General features: G+C 46.8%; 1 protein-coding gene and 1 non-coding gene across 2 annotated transcripts; one reads left to right on the top strand and one right to left on the bottom strand.

Moving 5' to 3' along the window:
* The first annotated feature begins 638 nt into the window (after positions 1-638).
* LOC116764819 lies at positions 639-764 on the top strand. The gene has a single exon (XR_004353030.1). It is a non-coding gene; the product is annotated as a U6atac minor spliceosomal RNA (small nuclear RNA).
* Positions 765-5,840: 5,076 nt separating this feature from the next.
* RHOB (ras homolog family member B) lies at positions 5,841-8,296 on the bottom strand. The gene has a single exon (XM_032653315.1). The coding sequence runs from the start codon at positions 7,918-7,920 to the stop codon at positions 7,330-7,332; it is 591 nt and encodes a 196-aa protein (XP_032509206.1). The 5' UTR covers positions 7,921-8,296; the 3' UTR covers positions 5,841-7,329.
* Between the last annotated feature and the right edge of the window lie 17,421 nt (positions 8,297-25,717).

The raw sequence follows: 25,717 nt of genomic DNA, 5'->3' as shown, positions 1-25,717 counted from the left end.
TCTACCATTACCCATGAAGTAAAAACTTTGAACAATTCTCCCTTGGCACAGATAAGAACAATTTCAGAGATCCCGGGCTGGCTCATTTACGTTCGTGTTTTCTTATGCGTGTAGGCTGGATCTCCATTTGGCCTACAGTGCTCGACTTTCTTGGAGGAAATCTGTAGCCACAAAATTGCTCAACCAAGAGGAAGAGGATGGATGGACAGAACGTCCCATTTACAGAGCCAGCCTGGTTATGCGACCAGATCTCACACTTTCCCATATTTGGCCGCTACGCCCAAGTGTGTATTTTACAAGTGACTTTTTTTAGCACGCATATAAATAATACTTTTTATTCTGTCAGAGTCCCATTTATAAGCTCTCCAGAATTAAATAGCACATGCATTCCTGCATTCCTCTTAGGTGCCTCCAGAAGGTTTCGATTGTTTATCCAAAGGTTAAACAAGTTCTGGAATCAAATGAAATCAATCATTAACAAAGTGATGAGAAACTTGCTTCTGGGAACATTTGTTTCTTCCCTTTTCAGGATTGAAGGGAGAAGAAAAATAGCTCCAAATGACAGCCAGAGGACAGAGGTCACACAGAGTGATAAAAACCCAAAGCCTAGTTGCATAGCCCTTAGAATTGTGCTTTCAGTGTTGTATGAAAGGAGAGAAGGTTAGAACTCCCCTTGACAAGGATGGAAGAGGCCCTTGGGACTGACAACACACATACGATTAAGGCACTGCCACCTACTTTGTGGCATCTAACTACTGCTTTGTGAATTGGGAGATTGGGATTGACATACATACACTATTGATACTATGTATAAAATACATAACTAATGAGAACCTGCTGAAGGACACAGGGAACTCTACACAATGCTCTGTGGTGACCTAAACGGGAAGGAAATCCAAAAACGAGGGGATCTGTGTCTACGTAGAGCAGATACGCTTTGCTGGACAGTAGAAACTAACACAACATTGTAAAGCAACTCTACTCCGATAAAAATTTAGAAAATATATATATATAAAGAGATCCTGAAAAGAAAGAAAAAGAGAAGAAAAGAATTGTGCTTTTGGATCATGGTTTCTAAAACGAAAAACATGGCCCGTTGTACCAGGCTCCCAACCCAGAAGCTAAAACTGCCCAGCTTCCTCTGATGCTCGAAGCTCAGCCCCGGCATCGACAAACCGCTGAGCACTGCTAGTCCCCCAGGTGACCCTGCAGAGGGTGGCCTGCAGCCCCAGAAATGTGCTTCCACTGCCTGCTCATCTCAGGATCACTGGGAGGACTTCCCCAGAGATCTCTCCGGGCCTGAGTACCTTGTGATTTCGGCAGGGGTGGGGTCCAGAGAAGGCTTTCCCTCAGCTGGTGTTGTCAGCGCCCAAAGCCTGGCCTCACAGGAGCACTTTCTTAACTTCCCTGGACTCAGCCCCTGCGCCATAAACAGCTGGTTACTTGTCATTGCTGTGTCACACGTAGCTCATGTCAAAACAGAGTGATTTACCTGCTTGATTCCGAGCATGCAGTATCGGAGGACTGTTGGACCCTCCATGCAGCCCAGTCTTTTTTTTCTTTTTTTTTTTTGCGGTACGCGGGCCTCTCACTGTTGCGGCCTCTCCCGTTGCGGAGCACAGGCTCCGGACGCGCAGGCTCAGCGGCCACGGCTCACGGGCGCAGCCGCTCCGCGGCATGTGGGATCTTCCCGGACCGGGGCGCGAACCCGTGTCCCCTGCCTCGGCAGGCGGACTCTCAACAACTGCGCCACCAGGGAAGCCCCTCACTGATCTTTGACCTCTGGCTTTCCCCTCTCCATCCAATCCATCCTCCACACTGCATTCAGGGTGATTTTTCTCAAATCATCATCCCACCACATATGTAAGTTTGTTGTGCTGGAGCCAGACTGCCTGGGTTTCCAAATCCATATGAGTTTTGTGACCCTGAGCAAGTTATCCAACCTCTTACAGCTCAGTTTCCTCATCAGTAATTGAGAATAATAGCACTGACCTCAAAGTCATCATGGACGATTGTGGTAGGCAGCTTCGAAAATGGCTCCAACGACCCCACCTTCTGCCATGAATGCCCTTGGGTAATGCCCTCCCATTGAGTGTGGGCTGGACCCCGTTACTTGCTTCTAATAAAAAGAATACAGCAAAAGCAATGGGATGTTACTTCCAAGATTAAGTTAGGAAAGATTTTGACTTCTGCCTTGCCCACACTGTCTCTCTCTGGCTCTTCTCTCTCGTTTGCTGTGATGAAGCAAGCTTCCATGTTGGACTGCCCAACGGAGAGGCCCACGTGGCAAGGAGCTCAAAGGAGGCCTTGGCCAGTGAGGAACTGGATCCTACCAGCAACCATATGAGTGGGCTGGGGAGCAGACCCTTCCCCAGTCAAGCCTGGAGATCGATCGAGCCGCAGCCAACACCTTGACTACAGTTTCAGGAGAGACCCTGAGCCAGAGGACTCAGCTAAGGGGTGCCTGGATTCCTGACTCACAGAAATGGTGAAGAAATAAATGTTCTAAACCACTAAGTTTGGGGATAATTTGTTAGACAATGATAGATAATTAATACACACATAAAACAATACAGATGGAGAGCTTAGAACAGTGCCTGATGCCTACATTAGCTGTTGTCATCATCATATTATTACTTGTGCAGACACACATAGAGACTGAAAGCTCTGTGAGGGGAGGGACCATGCCTGCCTATTTGTCTACTGAGTCCCAAGCTCCTAGCACAGTGCCAGGCACAGAGTCCTTTAGTCAACAATAAATATTTGGAAGGAATGAACTGGGGTCCTCTAGCCAGCTCTTACCTCCCAGCCCAGGAAAGGGGCTGCTAAGAGTTGAAGGAGCTGCCTGAGTACCCACTTTCTCCCCCCAGCTAGAAGATGGACCAAGTAAAGTGGCTAAGGTCTGTCCCCCAACAAGCTGGAGTACGAGGTCCCTTTGTGGTGTCACAGCCTCCTTGAGCCCAGGCTGCATGTTTCCCAGGAACACAGTTATCACAAAGCTAGCCCTTGTGTCTGCCCCCCATCCCTGGGAGGCACAGAGAAAACAATGAAACCGTCATCACCAACCTTCTCCCCCGGCCTGTGTGTGAACAGGGAGGGCCAGGGAGAGGCTGTTTGACTTGGCTGGGTAACATCATTTTTCTTGACTGAAGAAATGTATACCAGAAGGGCTACAAGTAGAAGGTAGTTCTCACCCAGGAGAGCTTTATTCCCCAGAGGCCAGGCCCCACAGTAATATAAAGAAGCTGTATCTTTCATCTGCACATCGCCCACTCCTGCTTTAAGACTTAGGTCAAATGTCTCCTCTTCAATGGCACCCTCCCCACCTTCCCCTGGGCTCCTGTTGTGCCCTGGGCCTAACGCCCCCATTTGAGCATGCTCAGTGAATGCATTCCCGGAACTGCCGGGCCCACCAGGGCAAGGATTGTGTCCTGTTTGCTTTTGTATCCCTCGTCCCAGCGGAGTGTTGTTGCGTTCTGAATTCGGAATGGCAGAAAGAAGTCTCTAGAAGGGCATTAAACCCCCTGTTGCACAAGAATGTGGAGAAGAGAAGATAGGGGTTATGTATGGGTCATCCTGGGAGGGAAATTCTCTGAAAGTGCTGTGCTCTTTAAGGTAGGGCAGTCGGGACTACAGGGCACTACACCCTCAGCCTCGGGAATGTGATTTACTTTCCTGCTGAAATGACCTCCCTCCTCTGTGCAATGACATGAACTCTCCTTTATTCTAAGCCAGTGGTTCTCGAAGTGTGGTCCCCAGACCAGCAGCATCAGCATCACTTGGTCCCCACCCCGGACATACTGATCAGAGACTCTGGAAGCTAGGCCCAGCCATCTGTGTTTTAACCAGCCCTCCATGTGATTCTAATGCATGCTTAAGTTTGAAAACCACTGTTCTAAGTACACTGAAACACATGTGAAAAAGACCCTAGAAATACAGTCCAGATTGATTTCAAATTAAGATTAAACAAGAACCCAAGCCAATGCCCCTTGCTACGAAATGCCCAGGATCAATGAAACACCCCACTATTCTCCACGAAACCATTCAACAGGCAATTAAATGAACTCAGCACATTTATTTTAAATGTGCAAAATGAATTTTCATATCCTAAGAGTAACACCAGATGTTTTACCTCTTTTTTCCTAATTGATTTTCCAGCCTACAGCAATTCATCTTTATATTTTCCAGTAGGATCTAATGCGGCAAGAAGAGTGTGTTCTGGCAGGATTATTAAATGCCATGCATTTTAAAACAAGCATAACCCAGGCTGCCATGTGTCACCCGGCTTGTTGTCGTCCTAAAATTAGAAAAAAAAAAAAAGGCAGCTATAGGTACCAGGCAGATTTGAGCAGGCAGAAAACCCAGAAAAGGCCCTTTCGGGGGCTGGGACTCCAGGCTCTTGGCTGGTTGCAAAGCTGAGTACTGGGCATTGAGCCCAAGCTTGAGCTCTTCACAGAGTCCTGCACTCCCTGGTACCAAAGGATTTGCAAGCTGTAAAACTTGCAAATCAACATTTTGTTTTTCTGTGGAAATTTTTGCCTTTAAAATGAAGAAGAAAAAGTAGGCTGAGGGCTAGAGGTGAGGCCAGGAGCTGAGGAAAGGATGAGGCAGTGGCCTAGAGAAGCCAACCTGGGTGGACCCTCTCCTTGCTCTGTGCCTGGAGCTGCCCAGACAATTCCCCTCTGTCGGCCAATGAGCCTGGCTGTGCAGGAGGCCCTGTTAATGTTTTGTTTTGTTTTGTTTTGTTTTTTAAGTGGGTGAAAAGTCACCAGCAACCAGGCTTGCCTCACTCAACAAAAGCTCTTGGGAGTCTAGGGAAAGACAGGGAAACAGAAGCCTCAAGTTTTAAAGCAAAGGGATTCAAAAGGGGCCTTCTCTGCTTCTGCCTGAAGGAGGTGAGCTGGCGGGGGTGGGGGGGGGCGGGGGGCGGGGGTGGGCAGTGGCAGCAGGCAACTAAGGGCTAGAAACCCAGAAAGTGTTGATTCCAAAAACAAAAACCACGTCTTCGGTAGTTGGGAGAGGTTGGCAGTATCTGCTACCTTTCCTCGAAGCTGCTGAGGCTGGCAGATTTGAGCCATCATACCTGTAGCGGGACTTTAATACGGTCTCTGAAGATAAATCTGCCTGTCTGGTTCTGGGACCCACTGCAGCAGGCTGTCTGAAATTAGAGCCCATCATGATTCCACGTCAAAGTGTGCCTGCCCCAACTTTCAATAACAGCCACCCAAAGCCTCGTGTTCTGTCTGTAATGCGGCCACTCCTGGCACTTAAAATAAAGCATTTTAGGCTACATATAGACCTTCAGATGAAACTTCAACGATAGAAGAATCAGCTTCTGATCTGGGCTCTCCCCAGCTTCCACCCAGGAGCTCAGGCCAGAGATAACACCCTACAATCGTGGGGTTATTGTGTAACCCCACGAGGATCTGAAGGGAACCCAGGAACCAGTCTTTTGGACAGAGAGTCTGGTCCCACACCGGTGATTAACAACAACAAAAAAAGTCATCTAAATTTTAAATAACACCTTTCCAAGTTTCAAAGAATAGGCATCAAAGGCCCCATAATAGACTTCGACACAAGTGCTTAAGACATACAAACAGTACATGTTAGGTCAAAGGTTTGGGCACTGGGTGCCGGGGTAACCTCCGGGACTGGGACGGGAGGAACCTGGTCCCCCATGGCCACGCAACCCCACACGTCCTCGAAGGGATTTCATCCCCATTTCTTACAAACACTGTGAGGGAAACTGAGTTGGTGGGACCTCCACTGCAGAATTCTGCCCTTGCCCCCAAATTCACAAGAATATTTTTACACATTATTAAACCACAGGAGCCATTTTATAAATGTCATCATCATAGTCTTTTAATATTTTACATAAAAAAACTGTATACACAGCTTATAGAACTTTTATGTAAACATCATAAGCTCACCACTTTGTCATTTATCAGTTTATTTAAAAAATAAAAAACAAGACAACAATTTAGTAGAAGTACCACTGGATGGGGAAGGGAGGGGGAGAAAAGAGACACTAGGGGCAGGTTTACTCTCTGTACAGAGATGCAGAGAAAATTTCACACAGCTTTAGAGACTGACTTGTGGGGGTTAAAAAAAAAGGTTTTAGATAGGCTCTAACACTTGTTACTGCCCTTTCTCAAAAGAGTGCGCATACCTGCACAAATAAAATCGCAAAACAGAACAGTGTTGCCACTTTTTTCAAAAGAAAAAAAATTAGTGGTTTTTTTCTTCTTTTTTTAAAAGTCATCATTTTTTTAAAAACATCAGAAGTAGATGAGGTTACAGTGTACAAGTGTGGTCAGAATGCTACTGTCTTATGCAAATGACAAGTGCATTAAATGTCAAACAATGAAACAATTGTGCAAAGAATTCTTCCACCTCCCCCCAAAAAAACCACCCATGTTTTAGCCTTTAAATAAATCAAATAACATCAGTTTCTTGGACTGAACGATTTTCACTTGTAGGACAGGCACAAAGTTCGCTTATGGCAAAAACGACCTGCAGCACACTTTCCCTCCTCCTGCCTGTGTCTGGTGAGGGGGTTCGCGGGGGGGGGGGGCGGGGGGGGGGCGGGGGGGGGCTGGCCCGCAGGAGCCATGAGTCTAGAAGCTGTGTCCTCTCATCCCCAAGTCGGCTGCAAACGTCTTCCCAGGGTTTGGAAAGATGGCCAAGTCTTGTTCGTGCTGGGATGGACGCCTGACCCAGGCTGGGCCGGAGCTGTTCCACCGCCCCGTCACTCCACCCACCACCACCATTAAATAACACCATCCTACCTCCGAAAATAAAATTATATCTATATTTATATAACACCCCATCCTCCCCAGCCCTCCCCTCCCGCAGTTCCCGAGGTCTATGTTACAGACAGGGGATAGCAGGCGCTCGCTGGTTATGGACGAACATCTGATGGGGCGCGGCCGCACCCCGGTGCCAAGCTTGTCTCCGGGAGGCAGAGGCGGGCATGGGGTGAAAACCCGGCGGCGGGGAGTCGAACATACACACAGCCACACACTCTGAAGAGGCTTGACTCTTCCCTAAAGGGTGGTCAGGGGACCCTTGGCACTCAGCGGGGCGGCCAGGCCTGTGCAACACAGCCGGACGCACAGACACTTGGAAAGCAGGCGCCCGGTGCCTACCACGCGGATTCCCGGCGCCAGAGCCTCAGCCGCCGGGCCACGTCGGCCGGGGCTGAAGGCAGACACCAGGCAGTCCGGTGGGGTCCTTGGGGCACGCGGGTCTCCCCTTCCCCGGGCTCGTGGGGGCTGGGCCCGGGAGGGGGAGGCGCGCCGGCAGGGGAAGGCGGGGCGGGCGCGGCCCTCATAGCACCTTGCAGCAGTTGATGCAGCCGTTCTGGGAGCCGTAGCGCTTCTGCAGCGCGGCGCGCGTGGCCGTCTCGAAGACCTCGCGCACGCCCTCCTTGGTCTTGGCCGAGCACTCGAGGTAGTCGTAGGCTTGGATGCGCACGGCCATGGCACGGCCGTCATCCGTGCGCACCGGTTCCTGCTTCATGCGCGCCAGCTCTGTGCGGACGTGCTCGTCGCTGCGTAGGTCTTTCTTGTTGGCCACCAGGATGATGGGCACATTAGGACAGAAGTGCTTCACCTCGGGCACCCACTTCTCGGGGATGTTCTCCAGCGAATCCGGGCTGTCCACCGAGAAGCACATGAGGATCACGTCGGTGTCCGGGTAGGAGAGTGGCCGCAGGCGGTCGTAGTCCTCCTGGCCCGCCGTGTCCCACAGCGCCAGCTCCACCTGCTTGCCGTCCACCTCGATGTCGGCCACATAGTTCTCGAAGACGGTGGGCACGTACACCTCGGGGAACTCGTCCTTACTGAACACGATCAGCAGGCACGTCTTGCCGCACGCGCCGTCGCCCACCACCACCAGCTTCTTACGGATGGCCGCCATGAGCGGGCCGGGCCCGGGCAGCAGGAGGGGGCCCGCGAACGCCTCGCTGCCGTCCCGCTCGCCGCTCACTGCTCACCTCGGGCTGCGCGCTGGGGGAAAGGGTTGCTAGCTGCACCCAGGCCCCGGGGTGGCGCGTTCTCTCTCTGTGTTCTGGCTGCCGCGGCGGGGTAGGTGGGGGCGCCGGGGCATAGGGCGCGCCGTGCGTCTCCGCGCTGCTCCGGAGCGGTAGCCGCTCGCCTCGTCCCGGGCCTGGGGTCGGCGCCTTTGTGCGCAAAAAGTGGCTAGAGCAGCGGACCCGGCCTAGCTCCCTCCCGGGTCTCTCTAGGCCTCAGCAAATGTACAAGAGAACACACGAGTGCAGCCAGACTGCGGTGGCAGATGCGGGCTGCGGCCCCAGCGCCCGCTATTTAAAGAGTTCGGCGACTTTCTTAATATAGCCGCCCAATGGGAAGCAAGCCGACTGAGCTCATCGCTGCGGAGCTTGGCTCTGATTGGCCGTCCGCTGCAGCCCAGGGGCGGGGCCGGGCGAGCTTGATTGACGGCCCAGACCGCCGGGCTGGGAGAGGCGGCGACTGGGGAGTCTTAACGCCGCGGCGGCTGGCCCTGCGAGGCTCGGGCGGCACCTGGGTTCCCGTCTTCGCCGCAGCTTGTGCGCGCGAAGCGGGAGGGCTGGAGCTAGCTGCCCGGAGCCCGCGGAGCCTGGACGAGCGGTTCCGGGAGAGGCGGCACTTTGCGGGCCGTTGATGACTCCCTCCCACTCAAAATTGCCCCCTTGCTTCTCAAACTCCCAGCGGGTGGTCGGACCTGTGGGGGAGGGAGCGGCTCCTTTAATGCGGTTTTGTTTTTAAATACACACACACGCACACGCACACACACAGAGGCACACATATAAACACACACACGTTTGATTCCAAGCAAGGTTGTCGGGGTTTTTTGTTTTTAATTCAGAAGCGGCCCCTCCCTTGGTCGAGTCCGCCGCCCCCATCCCTCCACCCGGTACTCGCCCTGAGCCCGGGGTTTGGATCTCCGAGAGGGTGGCTGTAAGTTGGGTAGGCCTGGGCCCAGCCTCTGGCTCTAACAAGTCCTGCCTCCTAACCCCTTCTCGGCACCCAGCCTAGGTCCCTAGGTGAAGATTGGGGGAAGGGGGGGCAGTGAAAAGCGAAGGTCGAGGCTGGTTGCAGAACTTCAGGTCCACTTGGAGGAAGTTACCAGGCAGAAAAAGGCAGACTCAGCCCTGGTTTGGCAGGATTAATTAGGATCCTGGTCATAAGGTAGAGAACTGTCTGGAGTAAATAGTACAATAAAATCCAGCCACCCCACACCCCATTGGGCAAGAATAGGCTGCGGCCCCAGGGAGTGGGAGGAGAAACTTGCAGGCTGGGACACAGCAAATCAGTGTGTGGTGGGGTGCTAGATCCCTAGTCTTCTGCTCCCACCAGGACTTAATTCATCTATTCCTTGATTTCTGCAGGAGATGCCACCTATGTCTGAGCTAGAAGAACCTAAGCCAATGGATCTCAATGGACAGAAGAGGTGGGAAGGGGGAGGGAGGGAGGGAGGGAGAATCTCCCGGGAAGGAGGAACAGCTTGAACAAAAGCAGAGATGTGGGAAAGAGTAGGACAAGTTCTAGGAACAGGGAATATCTTAGTGTGGCTGCCCTCGATGGAGAGAGAGAGAGGTGAAACTCAGGATGGAGGCCAGTCATGGAGGAACCAACTACCCAGGTTGGGCCATATCTATTCTGGAGGCCGTGGGATGCTTACTGGGTTTTCAGAAATGAGAGACCCACTACATCATGATGAGGTTATTGCCTCATATTTCTGCCTCCCCCCTCTGACTGGAAGCTGTTGGAGGGCCTGGATTCTGTCTTATCTCAGCATCTTGAAGCCCTAGCATAATGCCTGACCCTGTGCAAGAATCAGTAAACGACTGTGGCGAATTCGCCTAAATGCTCAGGAACTCAGTTGGAACTTTCTGGAGTCTCTTACCTCAGACTCCAGACTGCTTTACCAACCATCCACCCAAACCCGGGCAGCCAGCTGTAGCTGAGCCATGGTGTTTTCACACATGATTCATATGTTGAGATGTAGGTCCCCAAATGGATGCCGCAGATATAATCAGGTCAAATACGACATTAGTGCCACTAACCCCCAGAGCCCATCCTCATTCAAGTGACCAAAACTGCTTCCCTCACATTGGATTATCTCCACTACAATGCCTAATGTTTTTGTTTTTTTGATTTTGTTTTTCAGATCTAAGGAACTGAACTGTCAGTAAGTAAATAATTTCTCCAAGTGGAATCCCATGGGAGAAAGTAAGGGTTTTTTTTTTTCTTTTTTCTTTTTTTTTTTGGATCATTTGTTTAGGGCTCCAATCTAGCAACTTTTTCTTTTCTTTTAATTTCAGTTTGCCTGTTAGAAAAATCTAAATTTTTCTTCCTTTAATCAAAACCTTTTATAGCTGTATTGTTAACACTGCTTTCCTTTATCTTAATATAGCTTGGGAATCTTGGCTATGTCCTTAAGCTTCAAATATTAAGAAAGTATCAAACAATTAAAGTTTTATACCATGTATTTTTTTTAAAACTGGAATACAAAGAATCAGGAAGAGGGATTCAATTCACTCATTTCCTGACTCTCAGACATATTATATGAGGTGTTCCAAGCTTGAATCTCAATATTGCAGTAATTTCTAAAAATATTCAGTTGATAAATTATTCCAAAGTAAACAAGTAGAAAAATCTGTGTTCTGCAGCAGCTTCTTTTCATGGTCTTCATTTTCATGTCCAGGATCCTTTGACAAGCTCTGTGAAGACTGGCTACTTCAAATACTGTACCACTCACGGGATAAACTCTCCCAAACTAGGGGATGTGCCTAATGGCCTCCTCACTGCCGCTGCTCTCCCATCACAATACACTGGCAAAGGGCAAGGATAAAACTGACTTGTCAAGGAGAGCAAATCATTTTAATAGTTAACTTTACTAACCTATAGATTCATTGTATGACAGATACCCACACTAATGAGAGAGGGAAGTTATCCTTCAGACAAAAGGGAGATGTTAATCTACCTCCAATCTTCCTTCAGCCACTGTCTCCTACAGATCTCCTGTAAATCACCCCCCAACTCTTCGGAGACAAGACCAGCCAGAGACTGGAGTGTTCATTAGATTTTAGTGCCATCTTGTGGCAATATTTACAGAGTTTTTTTAAACATATATATATATATATATATAATTATATTTAAATATTTTATAAATATTTTCTATATATGATTATATAAAAACTTATCTAGCCAAAAAGCATGCATTTTATGACTATTTTTATTTTAAGATGTTTCACAGGATGTAAAACCCCTATTTGTTTCACAAGCAGCTTCTTTAGAAATTCTTCACATATATATTTATACACACATAGAACTTTTTTCATATATACTTAAAAAATTAATTAATTCCTTCCTAGTTAAATAGTAACTTCTAAAAGAGATTAGAAGAGATAACAGCTGTGGAACCTTACAAATTTATATAACAATGGACTTTCTTTTAACCTAATTACAATATACAGAAAGTTGTAAAACAACTTGAACTGCAAAAATCATCTGCTTTCTTCCCCCCAGTTAAGAAAGCCATTATTGGATAATCTGGTATAACTGGAAGTAATAATAATTCACTTACCAATAAGCATTTACTGGAAACCAGCAATACCATAGACATTCCTGACACTCATTTAATTTTTAAATTATTTCTAATTTGAGCAAGTAGTTTAGGGTCTCTAGGAAAATTGTCAACCTTCCTTCTCAATGTGATGAGTTTTAAAAAGGGAAAGGCTCTTCTAGACCTAGCCATACTATTTCATATGGAAAAACAGAAGTGGCCCCATATGGTCCGTTTGGGCCCATTCAGCCATGAGTTACATAGCTGAGCCTTCAGACTGCTTTCTGGGGTCTTCAAGCTATAAGTAACAGCAATTCAAACACCCCTCCCCTGTTCCGAGATTGTGACCCAGTTTGACCCAGGCCTAAGACAGAGAGGCTGTGCTCACAGGAGAATCACCATAGCTAGAATGTTAAACTTTGGAATGTAGGCATTGAACTCTGATCAGACTCCCTGTCTGTCCAGCCCAGGGTCATGCTAAGGGGAATTGGCAGTGGGCAACAGGGCCTAGCTCCTGAGCACTCTAAAACTGCACCATCCAATCCAGTAACCGATAGCCACGTGTGAAATCCTGCTGATACCACTAAAGAACCATTTTCAATGTTATATAATTTTAATAAATTTAAATTTAAAAGCTGATATTCGTGGTAGAGGAAAAGGGGAAATGTTGGTCAAAGAGTTAAACTTCCAGTTAGAAGATGAATAAGTTCTAAGGATCTAATGTCTAGCATGGTGATTTTAGTTAATAATACTATATTATATACTTGACAGTTGCCAAGAGAGTAGTTCCTAAATGTTCTCAGCACAGGTTGGGAATTCTCTGGTGGTGTAGTGGTTAAGACTCTGAGCTCCCAATGCAGGGAACTTGGGTTCAATCCCAGGTCAGGGAACTAGATCCCACATGTGTGCCACAACTAAGAGTTCGCATGCCACAACTAAGGAGCTGGCGAGCCACAACTAAGACCCAGCACAATCAAATAAAAATAAATATTAAAAAAAAAAGAAATGGTAATGATGTGATGTGATGGAGTTGTTAGCTATTGCTATAGTGGTAATCGTTTTGCAATATGTAAGTGTATCAAATCAACACCACTGTTTTACACCTTAAACTTATACAATGTTATATGTCAATTATATCTCAATAAAGCTGGAGAAATAATTGATTTAATACTGATATGGTACTCAGAAAACTATAAAACACTGTTGAAAAAAATCAAAGATGACATAAACAGATGGAGAAATATACCATTTTCTTGGATTGGAAGAATCAATGTTGTGAAAATGACTATACTACTCAAAGCAATCTACAGATTCAATGCAATCCCTATCAAACTACCAATGGCATTCTTCACAGAATTAGAACAAAAAATTTTACATTTCGTATGGAAACACAAAAGACCCCGAATAGCCAAAGCAATCTTGAGAAAGAAAAACAGAGCTGGAGGAATCAGGCTCCCTGACTTCAAACTATACCACAAAACTACAGTAATCAAGACAGTATGGTATTGGCACAAAAACAGAAATATAGATCAATGGTACACGATAGAATGCCCAGAGATAAACCCACACACATATGGTCTCCTAATTTACGACAAAGTAGGCAAGAACGCACAGTGGAGAAAAGATAGTCTCTTCAATAAGTGGTGCTGGGAAAACTGGACAGCTACATGTAAAAGATGAAATTAGAACACTACCTAACACCGTACAGAAAAATAAATTCCAAATGGATTAGAGACCTAAATGTAAGACTAGACACTATAAAACTCTTAGAGGAAAACATAGGAAAAGCACTCTTTGACATAAACCAAGCAAGATCTTTTTGGACCCATCTCCTAGAGAAATGGAAGTAAAAAGAAAAATAAACAAATGGGACTTAATTAAACTTAAAAGCTTTTGCACAGCAAAAGAAACCATAAACAAGATGAAAAGACAACCCTCAGAATGGGAGAGAATATTTGTAAATGAAACAACGGACTAAGGATTAATCTCCAAAATATACAGACAGCTCATGGAGCTCAATATCAAAAAGACAAACAATCCAATTAAAAAATGGGCAGAAGACCTAAATAGACATTTCACCAAGGAAGACATACAGATGGCTAAGAGGCACATGAAAAGATGGCTCAACATCTCTAGTTATTGGAGAGATGCAAATCAAAACTGCAATGAGCTATCACCTCACACTGGTCAGAATGGCCATTATCAAAAAATCTAGAAACAATAAATGCTGGAAAGGGTGTGGTGAAAAGGGAACCCTCCTGCACTGTTGGTGGGAATGTAGATTGATACAACCACTATGGAGAACAGTATGGAGGTTCCTTAAAAACTAAAAATAGAACTACCATATGACCCAGCAATCCCACTACTGGGCATATACCCTGAGAAAACCATAATTCAAAAAGAGTCATGTACCACAATGTTCATTGCAGCTCTATTTACAATAGCCAGGACATGGAAGCAACCTAAACGTACATCGACAGGCGAATGGATAAAGAAGATGTGGCACATATATACAATGGAATATTACTCAGCCATAAAAAGAAATGAAACTGAGTTATTTGCAGTGAGGTGGATGGACCTAGAGTCTGTCATACAGAGTGAGGTGACTCAGAAAGAGAAAAGCATATACTGTATGCTAACGCATATATATGCAATCTTAAGGAAAAAATGGTACTGATGAACCTAGTTGCCGGGCAGGAACAGAGACATAGACCTAGAGAATGGACTTGAGAACACGGGATAGGAGGGGGAAGCTGGGGCGAAGTGAGAGTAGCATCGACATAAATATACCACCAAATGTAAAATAGTTCGCTAGTGGGAAACAACAGCATAGCACAGGGAGATGAGCTCTGTGCTTTGTGATGACCTAGAGGGGTGGGATAGGGAGGATGGGAGGGAGGCTCAAGAAGGAGGGGATGTGGGGACATATGTATGCCTATGGCTGATTCACTTTGTTGTACAACAGGAACTAACACAGTGTTGTGAAGCAATTATCCTCCAATAAAGACCTATTAAAAAAAATACTGATATGGACCACCAAAAAGTTTTTTAAATAAAAAATTAATAAAAACTGATATTCGATTAAGTTATTGGGAAATGTTTATGTATGTTTGAAGCAACTTGAGTATATGAAGCTACTTTTTCTTACCGGAAATTTTTTGAAATCTAAATACAGATTGAGCATCTTTGATGAAAATTTAGCATCTGAATTGAGATGTGCTGTAACTGTACAATAAACACTAGAATTTAAAGGCTTAGATTGAAAAACATATAATATAGTCCACGAAATATTTTTATATTAATTACATGTTGACATGATATTTTGGATATAGTGAATTTTTTTTAAATATGAGATTTAATATGTTAGATCTATTTGGATATATAATTCAAATAAAGTTTACCTTTTTCTGTTTGCTACTGTGACAACTAGAACATTTTAAATTACATATGTAGGTTACATTGTATTTCTCTTGGATAGTACTACTCTAAGATGTCTACAAGCTCAGGTGGCTTCCTGGCAACTCCCTCCCTCACTGCCCTTTTGGGGAGTCACCTTTATATGAACCCCCTGGATCCCCTTAATCTTCCTGTGGGGGTTAGAGGTAGGATTTCCGTTTGTTTGTTCTAAACTCACTGCTGGATTTCAGACAGGCTCAGACACTTAGATAAACAGCGTGGTTTGGGGCCATCTGGGACCTCCCTGTCCACTTTCCATCACTGCTTTCCAGGCCAGACACCTCTAGGACTTTTCATCTGTCACCCTAAACAGCAGCCCCCTCCCTAGTCTGTCCAGCTCTCACCCCAGCACTAGGTGATGTTTTCTTGAACAGGTGAGGCTATTTGGGCCTTTTTGCACGCGTCTTATTTTCCTTTCCAGAAAAGGGAATCAACATCTAGTCCTTGTCTGATTCTGGTAGAAAAATGGGAGGTGTAGATTGTTTTCTGGAACTCTCATATCAACCTCAATTCTCTCAATTCAATTCAGTAAATGTAGACTGAAAGGAGAGTGGATGGGAAGGTGAAGACACAAAAGATAAGTAAGCTTAGGACTAACAGGTAGTGAAGCCTTGTCCCTCCTGCACCATGGGAGAAGACCTCACTAATATGTAAATGAAGGATGGAGTCAGCTTCACACTGGTGTCCACGGCTGAGCAAGGCTTTGGGTAAGCAGTAGGATTTTTCCAGAAGAGGTGCCCATTTGCACCATCTGAAACATTTACTGTGTGTATTATGTGGAGAAATGTTCCAATCAGAGCCATTTGTTGAGAGGGAGAAGTAGGAAAATGTTCCTCTTTCCACGCCTGAGTTTGTCTGAAGACATTGCGGGGTGAGGTTTGTCTCACCCTGAGGGATGGGAAGGCAGAAAGGAAAGAGGAAAGTCACAAGAACTCACCCTTACATAAGTGTTCTTACAAAATCCACCCCAGCAATGCTTGCTGTTTCTGTGACAGATGCTGAAATTTCACACAGATTTGTTAACTTCCCCAAAGCTACTGGAAAGTGATGGGGAGATGTAGTAAGCAGAAGAGAGAGAGCCTCGTACCCGGAACCTGGAAACTTACTTTTTAGGTCTTCCAGTTCCTAGCTGTACAGCCTTGGGCAAATCAACCTTTCCAGGTCTCAGTTTCCCCATCTGTAAAATGAGAGAGAGAACTCAGAGGTTGGAAACTCAAATGTCCACAGGGGTCCTGCAGTTAACTGTGTGTGAGACATAATGGCAGTGGTGGAAACTGTGGGGAACCAGAGAACATGCCCTATCTAAGCAATAAAAGTTCCGAATTTAAAAACCAACTACTGTGCTGTCCAAAAAAGGCACAAACAGAACAGGCTGGATTTGGCCAGGCAGAAAAGTCTGTGGCCCCTGACTAGATGACTTTCATTTTTTACAGATCAAGAGGACTCACCTGTAGAAAATAATATTGTTAATCCTTTCATAAACTGAAAAAATAATTTTATAAAACAAAAAATCCTTTTTCTTGAATTTTATTTTTCAAAACTTTCTTTTATTTGAGTTACTTATACCGAGGTCCAAAAGATGAAATATTCCAAAGGATGGAAACTAGGGAAACATAGTCTTAAGTAAGAGTAAGTTATTCTCGGACTTTCCTGGTGGCACAGTGGTTAAGAATCCGCCTGCCAATGAGGGTTCGAGCCCTGGTCCGGGAAGGTCCCACATGCCACGGAGCAGCTAAGCCCGTGGGCCACAACTACTGAGCCTGTGCTCTAGAGCCCGCGAGCCACAGCTACCGAGCCTGCGTGCCACAACTACTGAAGCCTGCACACCTAGAGCCCATGCTCCGCAACAAGAGAAGCCACCACAATGAGAATCCCGCACACCGCAACGAAGAGTAGCCTCCACTCACCACAACTAGAGAAAGCCCACGCACAGCAACGAAGACCCAACGCAGCCAAAAATAAATAACTAAATTTATTAAAAACAAAAAAAGGAATAAGTTATTCTCACAGCTACCTCAGGGTTAGCATTGAGCAGGGTGGGAGATGTTACACCCTTATGTCAGTCCAGAGGGCAATAACACCAAGATTTTTTCTCTTCCCATTTTTTTTAGTCTTGAAAGCAAATGATCTAATCAAAGTATTTATACAGGGATGATTCACTCCTTTTATTCTCTGATGATGTCAGAATTTTGCAATAGGGAGGAGTTGAATACACAATGGGTTTCCACACTCCAGTGTGTTATCACTGAAGATGGCTCTGTGACTATTTATAGCATGAGACAGAGCCTCTATTAGGAGCCACTGCTCAGGACCAGGCAATCTAGGGAGCAGATGTCACAGTCGTGGGGAGACTATGAAGGATACAGTTCACTCCACCATTCCAGGACCTCTGCTTCTGCTCCAGCCACACAGGATGGTGAAACATGGCTCAGCAAAAAAGACTGTTCTTCATGAGGGTCCTCAATCAGAAAGGAGAACACTGAAAAATCTCTTTTCGACAATTCTCACGTGGAACTGTTTCATCTCTGGAAAGCGGAGTTGTGTGATTTCTGATCAGCTTGGTCACAATGTATGTTTAAGCAAGAAGTTGATGCATTTGTAGCTTGGAAATCTCAGTGATATGCCTAGGAAATCCACTCACTCATTCATTCATCCCTTCATTCCACTAACATGTGTTAGGTGCCTCCTGTATGCCTCGGTATAGGGCTAGCTGCCATGCTTTAAGGCACTCAAGGACCTGACATAGTTGGCGTCTCACAGCTGTTGAACTTCCTGTGTCTAAATTGAGGTAGGGACAGGGCTTGAACCAGGCAGATATGAAGGAGGTAATGACAGTTGCTGCTCTCATTCAATCATTTATTCTGCAGACATACTCTGTGCCAGGGAGCAATTTGACAGAGTCCCAGCCCTCAGAGCAGCTTCAGTCCATAAATACAAGTGGCAATACAGTACAATAGTCATAACAATTAAACTATTTCAATCTAGTGTGGTGAGTGCTATAAATGGGTAGGCACAGGGGAGGGGCCAGAGAAGGCTTGAACGAAGAGCTATGTTGGTACTTTGGTGGCCCTCAATGAACCACACACCCCCAGTATTCATCTCCTTGTGGGGTCCCTTCCCATGATGAGTCTGAGCTTGACCATGTCACTAGCTTAAGCCAATGGGACATCAGCAAGAATGATGCAAGCTACAGCTTGATAAGTGTTTGCATATTGGGGCTTGCCCTTTTGGAGTGCTTCTTCCTGGAACCCGGCTGCCATGCTTTATGGAAACTCAATCAGCCAAGTGGAGAAACCCAAATGGAAAAGAATTGGGTCCCTGGCCAATAGCCACAGCTAAACTACAAGCCGGTGGCCAGCACCAACCCTTCTTAACATTCCAGCCAACACCATGGGAAAGAGAAGAACTGCCTGAGTCAACCCACAGAATCATAAGAAATAATACATTGTTGCTGTCTTAAGCCACTATGTTTCAGGACGGTTTGTTCCACAGGAATGGATAACCAAACAGGCTGTCTTGATGGCTGCATACAAGTTAGCCAGACCAAGAAAGGAAAAGAAGGGCCTTCTAGAGTATGGAGGCATGAGATAGCATAGCATATTCAGGTACTAGATAGATCAGTATGGTGGGAATGTGGGGTATACGGTGGAGAGAAGCAGGGGCTGGAACTGAGGAGGCTGGCCAGGCCCAGATAAGAGCATCTGAGGATGGGCCGGGAATCCCCAAGGCGACGATTCACTAAGAGGACTCACAGGACTCAGTGGGTAGCTGTACTCACAGCTGTGATTTGTTAGAACAACAGGAGGCAAAACAAGGTTAGCAAAGGGAAGGCACATGAGGCGAAGTCAGGGGACAGCAGGTGCAAGGGAAATTGTTCTTGAGAGTATGCAGTCAGAGTCCTCTCCCAGGGAACCACACAGGACACACCTACTTCCCCCAGCAATGAGTTATGACAACGCGCATAAAACACTGCCAACCAAAGAAGCTCCTTAGAGACGCAGGGCCGGGGATTTTTACTGGGAGCCGTGATTGTTAGTTTTTTTTTTTTTTTTTCCGGTACGCGGGCCTCTCACAGTCGCGGCCCCTCCCGCTGCGGAGCACAGGCTCCGGATGCGCAGGCTCAGCGGCCATGGCTCACGGGCCCAGCCGCTCCGCGGCATGTGGGATCTTCCCAGACCGGAGCACGAACCCGTGTCCCTTGCAGCGGCAGGCGGACTCTCAACGACTGCGCCACCAGGGAAGCCCGGTTAACTTTTTATGTCCACTTGGCCAGGCTACCACGCCCAGTTTGGTCAAACACCAGTCTAGATGTTGCTGGTGAAGGTATTTTTTAGAAGAGATTAGCATATAAATCAGTGGACTTTGAGTAAAGCTGATTATTCTCTATAATATAGATGGGCTTCATCCAAAGAGTTGAAGACCTTAAGAACAAAGACTGAGATTTCCGTAAGAAGGGAGGATCCTCCTAAAGGCTGCAGCGTCGACGTCCTGCCTGTTGCCCTGAGAATTCGGGCTCAAATGCCTCAACATCGACTCTGAATTTCCAGCCTGCCAGACTCCCCCACAGAGTTCAAACGTGCCAACGCCACAACTGCATGAGCCAATTCCTTAAAATGAATCGCTTGCCCCCTCTCCATAAATATATCCTATTGGTTCTGTTTCTCTAGAGAACTCTGACTAATACAGGGCTGACCCCAGAGGCACCCTCTGCCTGGCACGTACCCAAATTCCAGACTCCTAGAAGGAAAGCAGGGGTTCAACATGAATCGTATTGGCTGTTTCTACAGACAATTTAGGGACAGGGAGCCACTCTTCTCAGTTAATGTGTAGGAACCCCCCGACTCGAAATCTCTGTTCCCAGATGCCAGACAAGGGACAGCCTGGTGAGCAGGCCTTTTTAAGGATAAGCAGTCAGACCTAACTCTTTTCTGTATGGAAAGTAAGTAGTTTATACTGTGGACAATAAAAAATCTTTGAATTTTTTTTTTTTTTTTTTTGGCTGTGCCACGTGGCTTGTGGGATCATAGTACCCTGACCAGGGGTTGAACCCATGCCCCCTGCATTGGAAGCATGGAGTCTTAACCACGGGACCGCCAGGGAAGTCCCTGAGTTTTCTTTTTTTTAATGTAAATATGTTATTCCATTAGAGATTTTAAAGTGTGGGTGGCATGTTATGTTTTGTGTCATAAGGCCATGCTAACTGCATATGGGAGCCAGCCCAAGTAGGGGAAGTAGAGAGGCAGGCTTCGGATTAGGAGGCCCCTCTGGTAATCCAGGCAGAGTAAGGATGGAGTGGAAGGGGGAGGTTTGGGAAAACAGCAGGACCTGTGAGAGGTGTCACTTCCCAGTCTGTCACCTCCTCTCCCGGTCAGTGGGAGCCTTGGAGAAAGGCCTTCTGCAGGTGAGGTTGCCATGTGCACTCTGTCTAGTCCCTGGAGAGATCTGGCCTGCCAGGCCCAGCGGGGGTTGGGTGCGTGTCTGTATCTATGTGTCTATGTCTATCTGTATATGTGTGTCTGTGTCTGTGTGTCTATTTGTGTCTGTGTCTGTCTGTGTATGTCTGTGTCTGTCTGCATATGTGTGTCTATATCTGTGTGTCTGTGTGTATTTGTGTGTGTGTGTGTTTGTATGTGTCTGTGGTGTGTCTATGTGTGTGTCTATCTATGTATGAGTGTCTGTCTGTGTCTGTGTCTATCTGTGCCTGTGTGTCTTCTGTATCTGCGTGTCTATGTGTCTGTGTGTTGGGGCCGGCTCACCTCCCATGCCCACCCTCCTGGGAGAGGTATGCCCTAAACAGGGCACCTGCTGTGGCTATGAGAGGAGGGGAGGGGTAGGCTGGCTCTGTGTCTGTCTAGGAGGAGGGGGAGCCCACTCTCTGGAGACCTGATGCCCCAGGGCCCTTGCCCTGCTGTCTTCCCTCCCACCACAATCCAGACAGGGCTCCAGCTCTCCTGGATGCCCACAGGGCCTGAGGGCACACGTGATCCTTACAGCTGCGAAGGATTCTGTGGGCCTCAAGGCTTTTGCTACTCAAAGTGTGGTCAGGCACCAGTAACATTAGCATTTCTTGGAAGCTTGTTGGAAACAGAGAATCTCAGGCCCCAACCCAGCCCAGGCCCCTACAGACTCAGAATCCAGGGGTCAACACGATCTCCAGGTGATTCGTTTGAACATAAAGTCCGAGAAGCACTGCTTGTCCTCACCTTATGTTAGAGGAAGGATGGTGGCCATGGGTTGATGGAACGTGTGCTGTAGCCAGGTTGCAGCTTTCACCGGCCTCTGCTGACCATCGTGTGGTCTGGGCAGCGTCTCCCTCTGCCTCAGTTTCTCATCTATGCATCGGGGCATTAGCACTGCCTCCATCACTGGGCTATTGCGAGTTAAGTGAGCTGTCGCGTGTCAAGTGTTTACAACAGAACCTGGCACGTGGTAAGTACCTGGAAACTCTTAGCTGTCATTCCTAAGTGAAGGGTCGTCCAGCCATGCCTTGCCCCACCCCTACCAGCAACACGCGTGCACGCAGGACAGGACTGGGGAACAGCATCCCATGCTGAGACTGTCCTGAGGGAGAGCGCCCTCTTGTGGCTCCTGGAAGCTGGGTCTGAGGTGACACAGGAGTCTCTCCCTTGTCACACAGAACAGCCTTCAGTTCTTGGAAATTATTCTCTGACCAAGTTTTCCTGTATTCAGGCTGTTCTAGTCCCCAGAACCCCATAATTTCTGCAGGTCTCGGCTGCCTTCCTGGGAGCCGGCCTCTCAGCGCACACTGGTTTGCCTAAGCCCTTCTTAAGGGACACTCCCAAGGCCAGGATGCTGAGCCAGGGGTGGTCTTCAGACCTGCTGGTTCTGCGGCCAGGCCAGTCAGATGGCTGCAGGGTAAGGCCCTCTGCAGAAGTGCTTCCACCAAGGTGTCTCAGGTCCAATGGATGCTGAGCTGCCCAAGATGGTCCATACAGCATGGTGAGGGTGTAAAGCACCCTGGCATCCTGGCCAGCACGCGAGGGGAGACCAGGGGAAGGCAGAGCCCTTCAGTGGGCTCCCCAGAACCATGAGAGGGTGGCCCAGCAGAACCCTCGCATCTCCATGAACCAACTACAGCCAATGTCCCTGGTGACGGGTAGGAGAGGGCAGATGGTGGTGGCTCATCCCCAATGGAGAACGTTCCACAACGTCTTGACTGCAATTGGATTTTTTAAACTTTTGGCTAAAGTTCTTGGAATTCAAGCAAAGTAAATAAGTCCTTAGAAATAATAATACCAATGACAGGGATTATAATAATAGGATTAATAAGTAACCGTTTGAGGACTTATGTGTTAGTTACTATTAAGTTCTTGACATGCATTACCTCATCTAATTCTCACAAAAAGCCTGAGCAAGGTGTGATTGTGGCAGAGACAAAATGTGTCTGATACTGAGAGTCTTATCCAGCTGCCATCTCCCCTTCACCCCTTTCCAGAGCAATTCTGGGTTTGCCCACTGGACTGCAGACTCTTCTTTGTGATCATTAGTGGAGAGGAGAATTGAAAGGAGCCAAAAGGCTAAGTTGATTTACATTTTAAAAGGTCCTGGAGCTTCTCCCAGAAGAAAATAACTTGTCCAGAAGGACAGAGGAGAGGTCCAGAGAGAGGTGGGTGTGAGAGGAGATTGAGAGGAGAGAGATTTGGGAGAGGAGCTACCAGAGGACAGGACTCTGGGGAATCTGCTGGGGAAAGAGGATCTTCAGGGAATTTTTCTTGTGTGTTTTGCACTATTGCTCCCTTTTGCTACTTCTTTGGGGGATTTATATGCATATTGACATTTCTTTTCAAGATTTTTTTGAGCTGGAGTTATGCATCTTCTAGAGGCAACCCAGAACTGAGCTAGAAGAGAGCCGGCCACTTTTGTTTGCATTACACTATGATTAGCTCCACCACTCAGAGATAAGGACACAGAGATTAGAGAGTTTAAGTAAAGGGCCTAGGGTGACACTGCCAGTAAATGTTGAAACCAGCATCTGGTGAACACTCTGTGCTGGATGCAGCAGCCACCTACCACACTGGCTCAGAGGAGCCTGAAAACTCGGTGCTATTTCCAGGGTCCTCCAGCGGAGAGTCTTCTAATTGCCCAGGTCACACAGAGAAGTGACTCCAGAACTCTTGGGCTGTGAATACTGTGTTGTTCACTCCCTTCCTTGAAGTGGGTTTCCCAAATTGTCCCCTCATCCCCTTGTCCCTCCTCAGTGAATCACCTGCTCCCTTCTAGAAGCAGGCCTCTGCGTGAGCTTCTCTAACCAGGCAGTGTCTGTCTTTAAAGCCAGCAGGTGCCTGCCGTGGCTAATGAGGGGCCAGCAGGCCTGGCAGAGCGCTGTCGGAACAGGAAGTACTGCCAAAATCATTCACTCCCTCCGCAGTCATTTCTTGAGCTCACACTGGGAAAACAGCACTCCCTGGAGGCGACTTCCCTTTCCCTCTGAAACTCTCCGTGACTTAAAGTTCTATTGTCATAAAATAAAACTAAGCAGGTCATTGACACCTTTATGTTTTTACTTTATCCCAAGTGGCAGAAGGGCTGCCAGCAAAGCAATATTGAAAACCTTGGACTGTAGGAAAGATGCACCTGACCAGAAGGAAGTGGGGCGGGGGGTGAGGGTGGGAGCTGGGTGCTTTATATTTTTTGTCAAATATTGATTCAAATGTAAGAAAAATATAGAGAGAATAATATCTGCCACCAGCTTTGCCAATCTTTGAATATCCCGTGTTTATTTCAAATTATTTTAGTTCAGATGAAACTCCTGTGTACCCCTCCCCAATCCTGTTCCCCACCCTCCCTCCCTCAGATATGATGTACTTACAAATTTACTACGTATGAATGTGTCCTAAAGAATAGTTGATGGAGTTTTGCATGTTTTAAATTTTTACGCGAATAGTATTATACTTTACATAACTTCGGCAACTTGCTGTTCTCACTCAATGATATGTCTTTTGAGACATAGCTATTGATCATTCACTTTACCTGTATAGTATTCCACTGTGTAAATATTTACCCGTTGTCCTGTTGTTGGGCATTTGGTTTATTTCAAGTTTTTTCTGATACAAACCATGCTGCCTGCAACCGGACAGGCTGATGTGTTCACGTGGAAGGGTTTCTAGGATGTCCACCTGTGTCATGGGAAGGAGCTTTCCATATGACAAAAATCCTGGGTTTCATTTCAAGTTTTGAAATTGCAGCCAAGGGCAAATGAAGTGTGCACCGTGACTCTGCCTCCTGTTTCTGCCTGGGGAGCTCCATGTCCTAGGTGAGTGACTGTGGCCCCCTTTCCAAGAATATGGTCCTGACAACGCCCTACATCCAGACTCATATATAGACCCCACATATATAGAACCCAGTGTGAATCACTTATCTTGTCTGTTTTCCCTTTTGAATTTATAGTTGGAAATATTGACATTCTGCAGTGTTCTGATGATTCATACCTAGTGTGGGGGTGAGAGAGTCCGGAGGGAGGGCACGACTGTTTAGAGAAGGAGAAATGGAATTATTAGGTGGAAGTCAGGAGGACTGACATTCCTTTCAGCCATTTCTGGGTAATAAACTACCCAGCAAAGATTTATTATTCTCTCAGTTCTGTGGGTTCCTCTGTTGGCTTCTCTTGGGCTTGCTCATGTGGTTAATTTCATCTGGAAGATTCGCTGAGCAGAAAGAGTCTCTTGATTGCATGTCTGGAGGTTGGTGCCGGTTGTCGACTGGGTTGCCTTGATTCCCCTTCACTCGCTCTTTCACCCTCCAAGAGGCTAACCCAGCCACTTTGCATGGTGGTCCTGGGGCAGCATTCCAAGAGCGTGGAAGCAGACGCTGTAAGGACTATTGTGGGCGGGGCCAAAAACTCACGTAGCATTACTTCTGCCAAATTCTACTGGCCAAAGCAAGTCACAGGGCCAGTCCAGATTTAAGGAGAGGACTAGTTGTCACTCCCTCTTGTTAGAAGGAAGAGCAAGCCATGGGATATTGCAAAATCACATTGGACAAATTGCTTCAACTGTCTTCGAAAATGATCTTGCATGATTGAGCAACATGGGTGATTAGAAATCTAACATTGAGGTAGGTTTTAGCCAGAGTCTTCTGTGTAATTTCCAAAATAGGCCAAGATGGTATAATTCTCACCACCCCGGCTTTCCTGACTAGAAAGAGGTTCACTGAGGGAGAGTTTTTAAATTATTGATGATTCTGGCATTTCTCTTCACCTGAAAATCCAATAAAGAATCTACCTTCAACTTTTGTGAATTAATTATTTAAATAATTTGTTTTTAAGGTCTCAGTGTGTAAGGTGCATTATGCTAGGTGCTGGGGATACAGCACTGGACGAAACAGATATAGTCCCTAATTATTTTGGAACTTTCACCCCATGGAAGGGAGACAGGTATTAAACAATTAATTATACAGTTAAAGATTTAATTACAATGGTATTAAGTGTCATAAGAGAAGTAAGTCATGCGAGGAAGAAATATAAATTGGGGGCCCTGGCCTGGTGTTGGAGTCATGGGAAACTTCCTTGAGTAAGACATGTGAGCTAATTTTTGAGGAATAAGTAGGCATTACATAGGCTAAGGGCATGGGGGAGGGTGGTAAAAAGGAATATTTCAAGCAGAAGAAACAGTGTACTAAGGCCCTAGAAAGGGAAGAAGCCTGCATGTCTGAGGAACTGAGAAATAAATAG

The sequence above is a fragment of the Phocoena sinus genome, chromosome 13 (assembly GCF_008692025.1).
Source record: "Phocoena sinus isolate mPhoSin1 chromosome 13, mPhoSin1.pri, whole genome shotgun sequence".
NCBI lineage: Eukaryota > Metazoa > Chordata > Mammalia > Artiodactyla > Phocoenidae > Phocoena > Phocoena sinus.
Note: the sequence above shows the minus strand (reverse complement) of the source record. Positions and strands in the feature narration are given on the sequence as shown.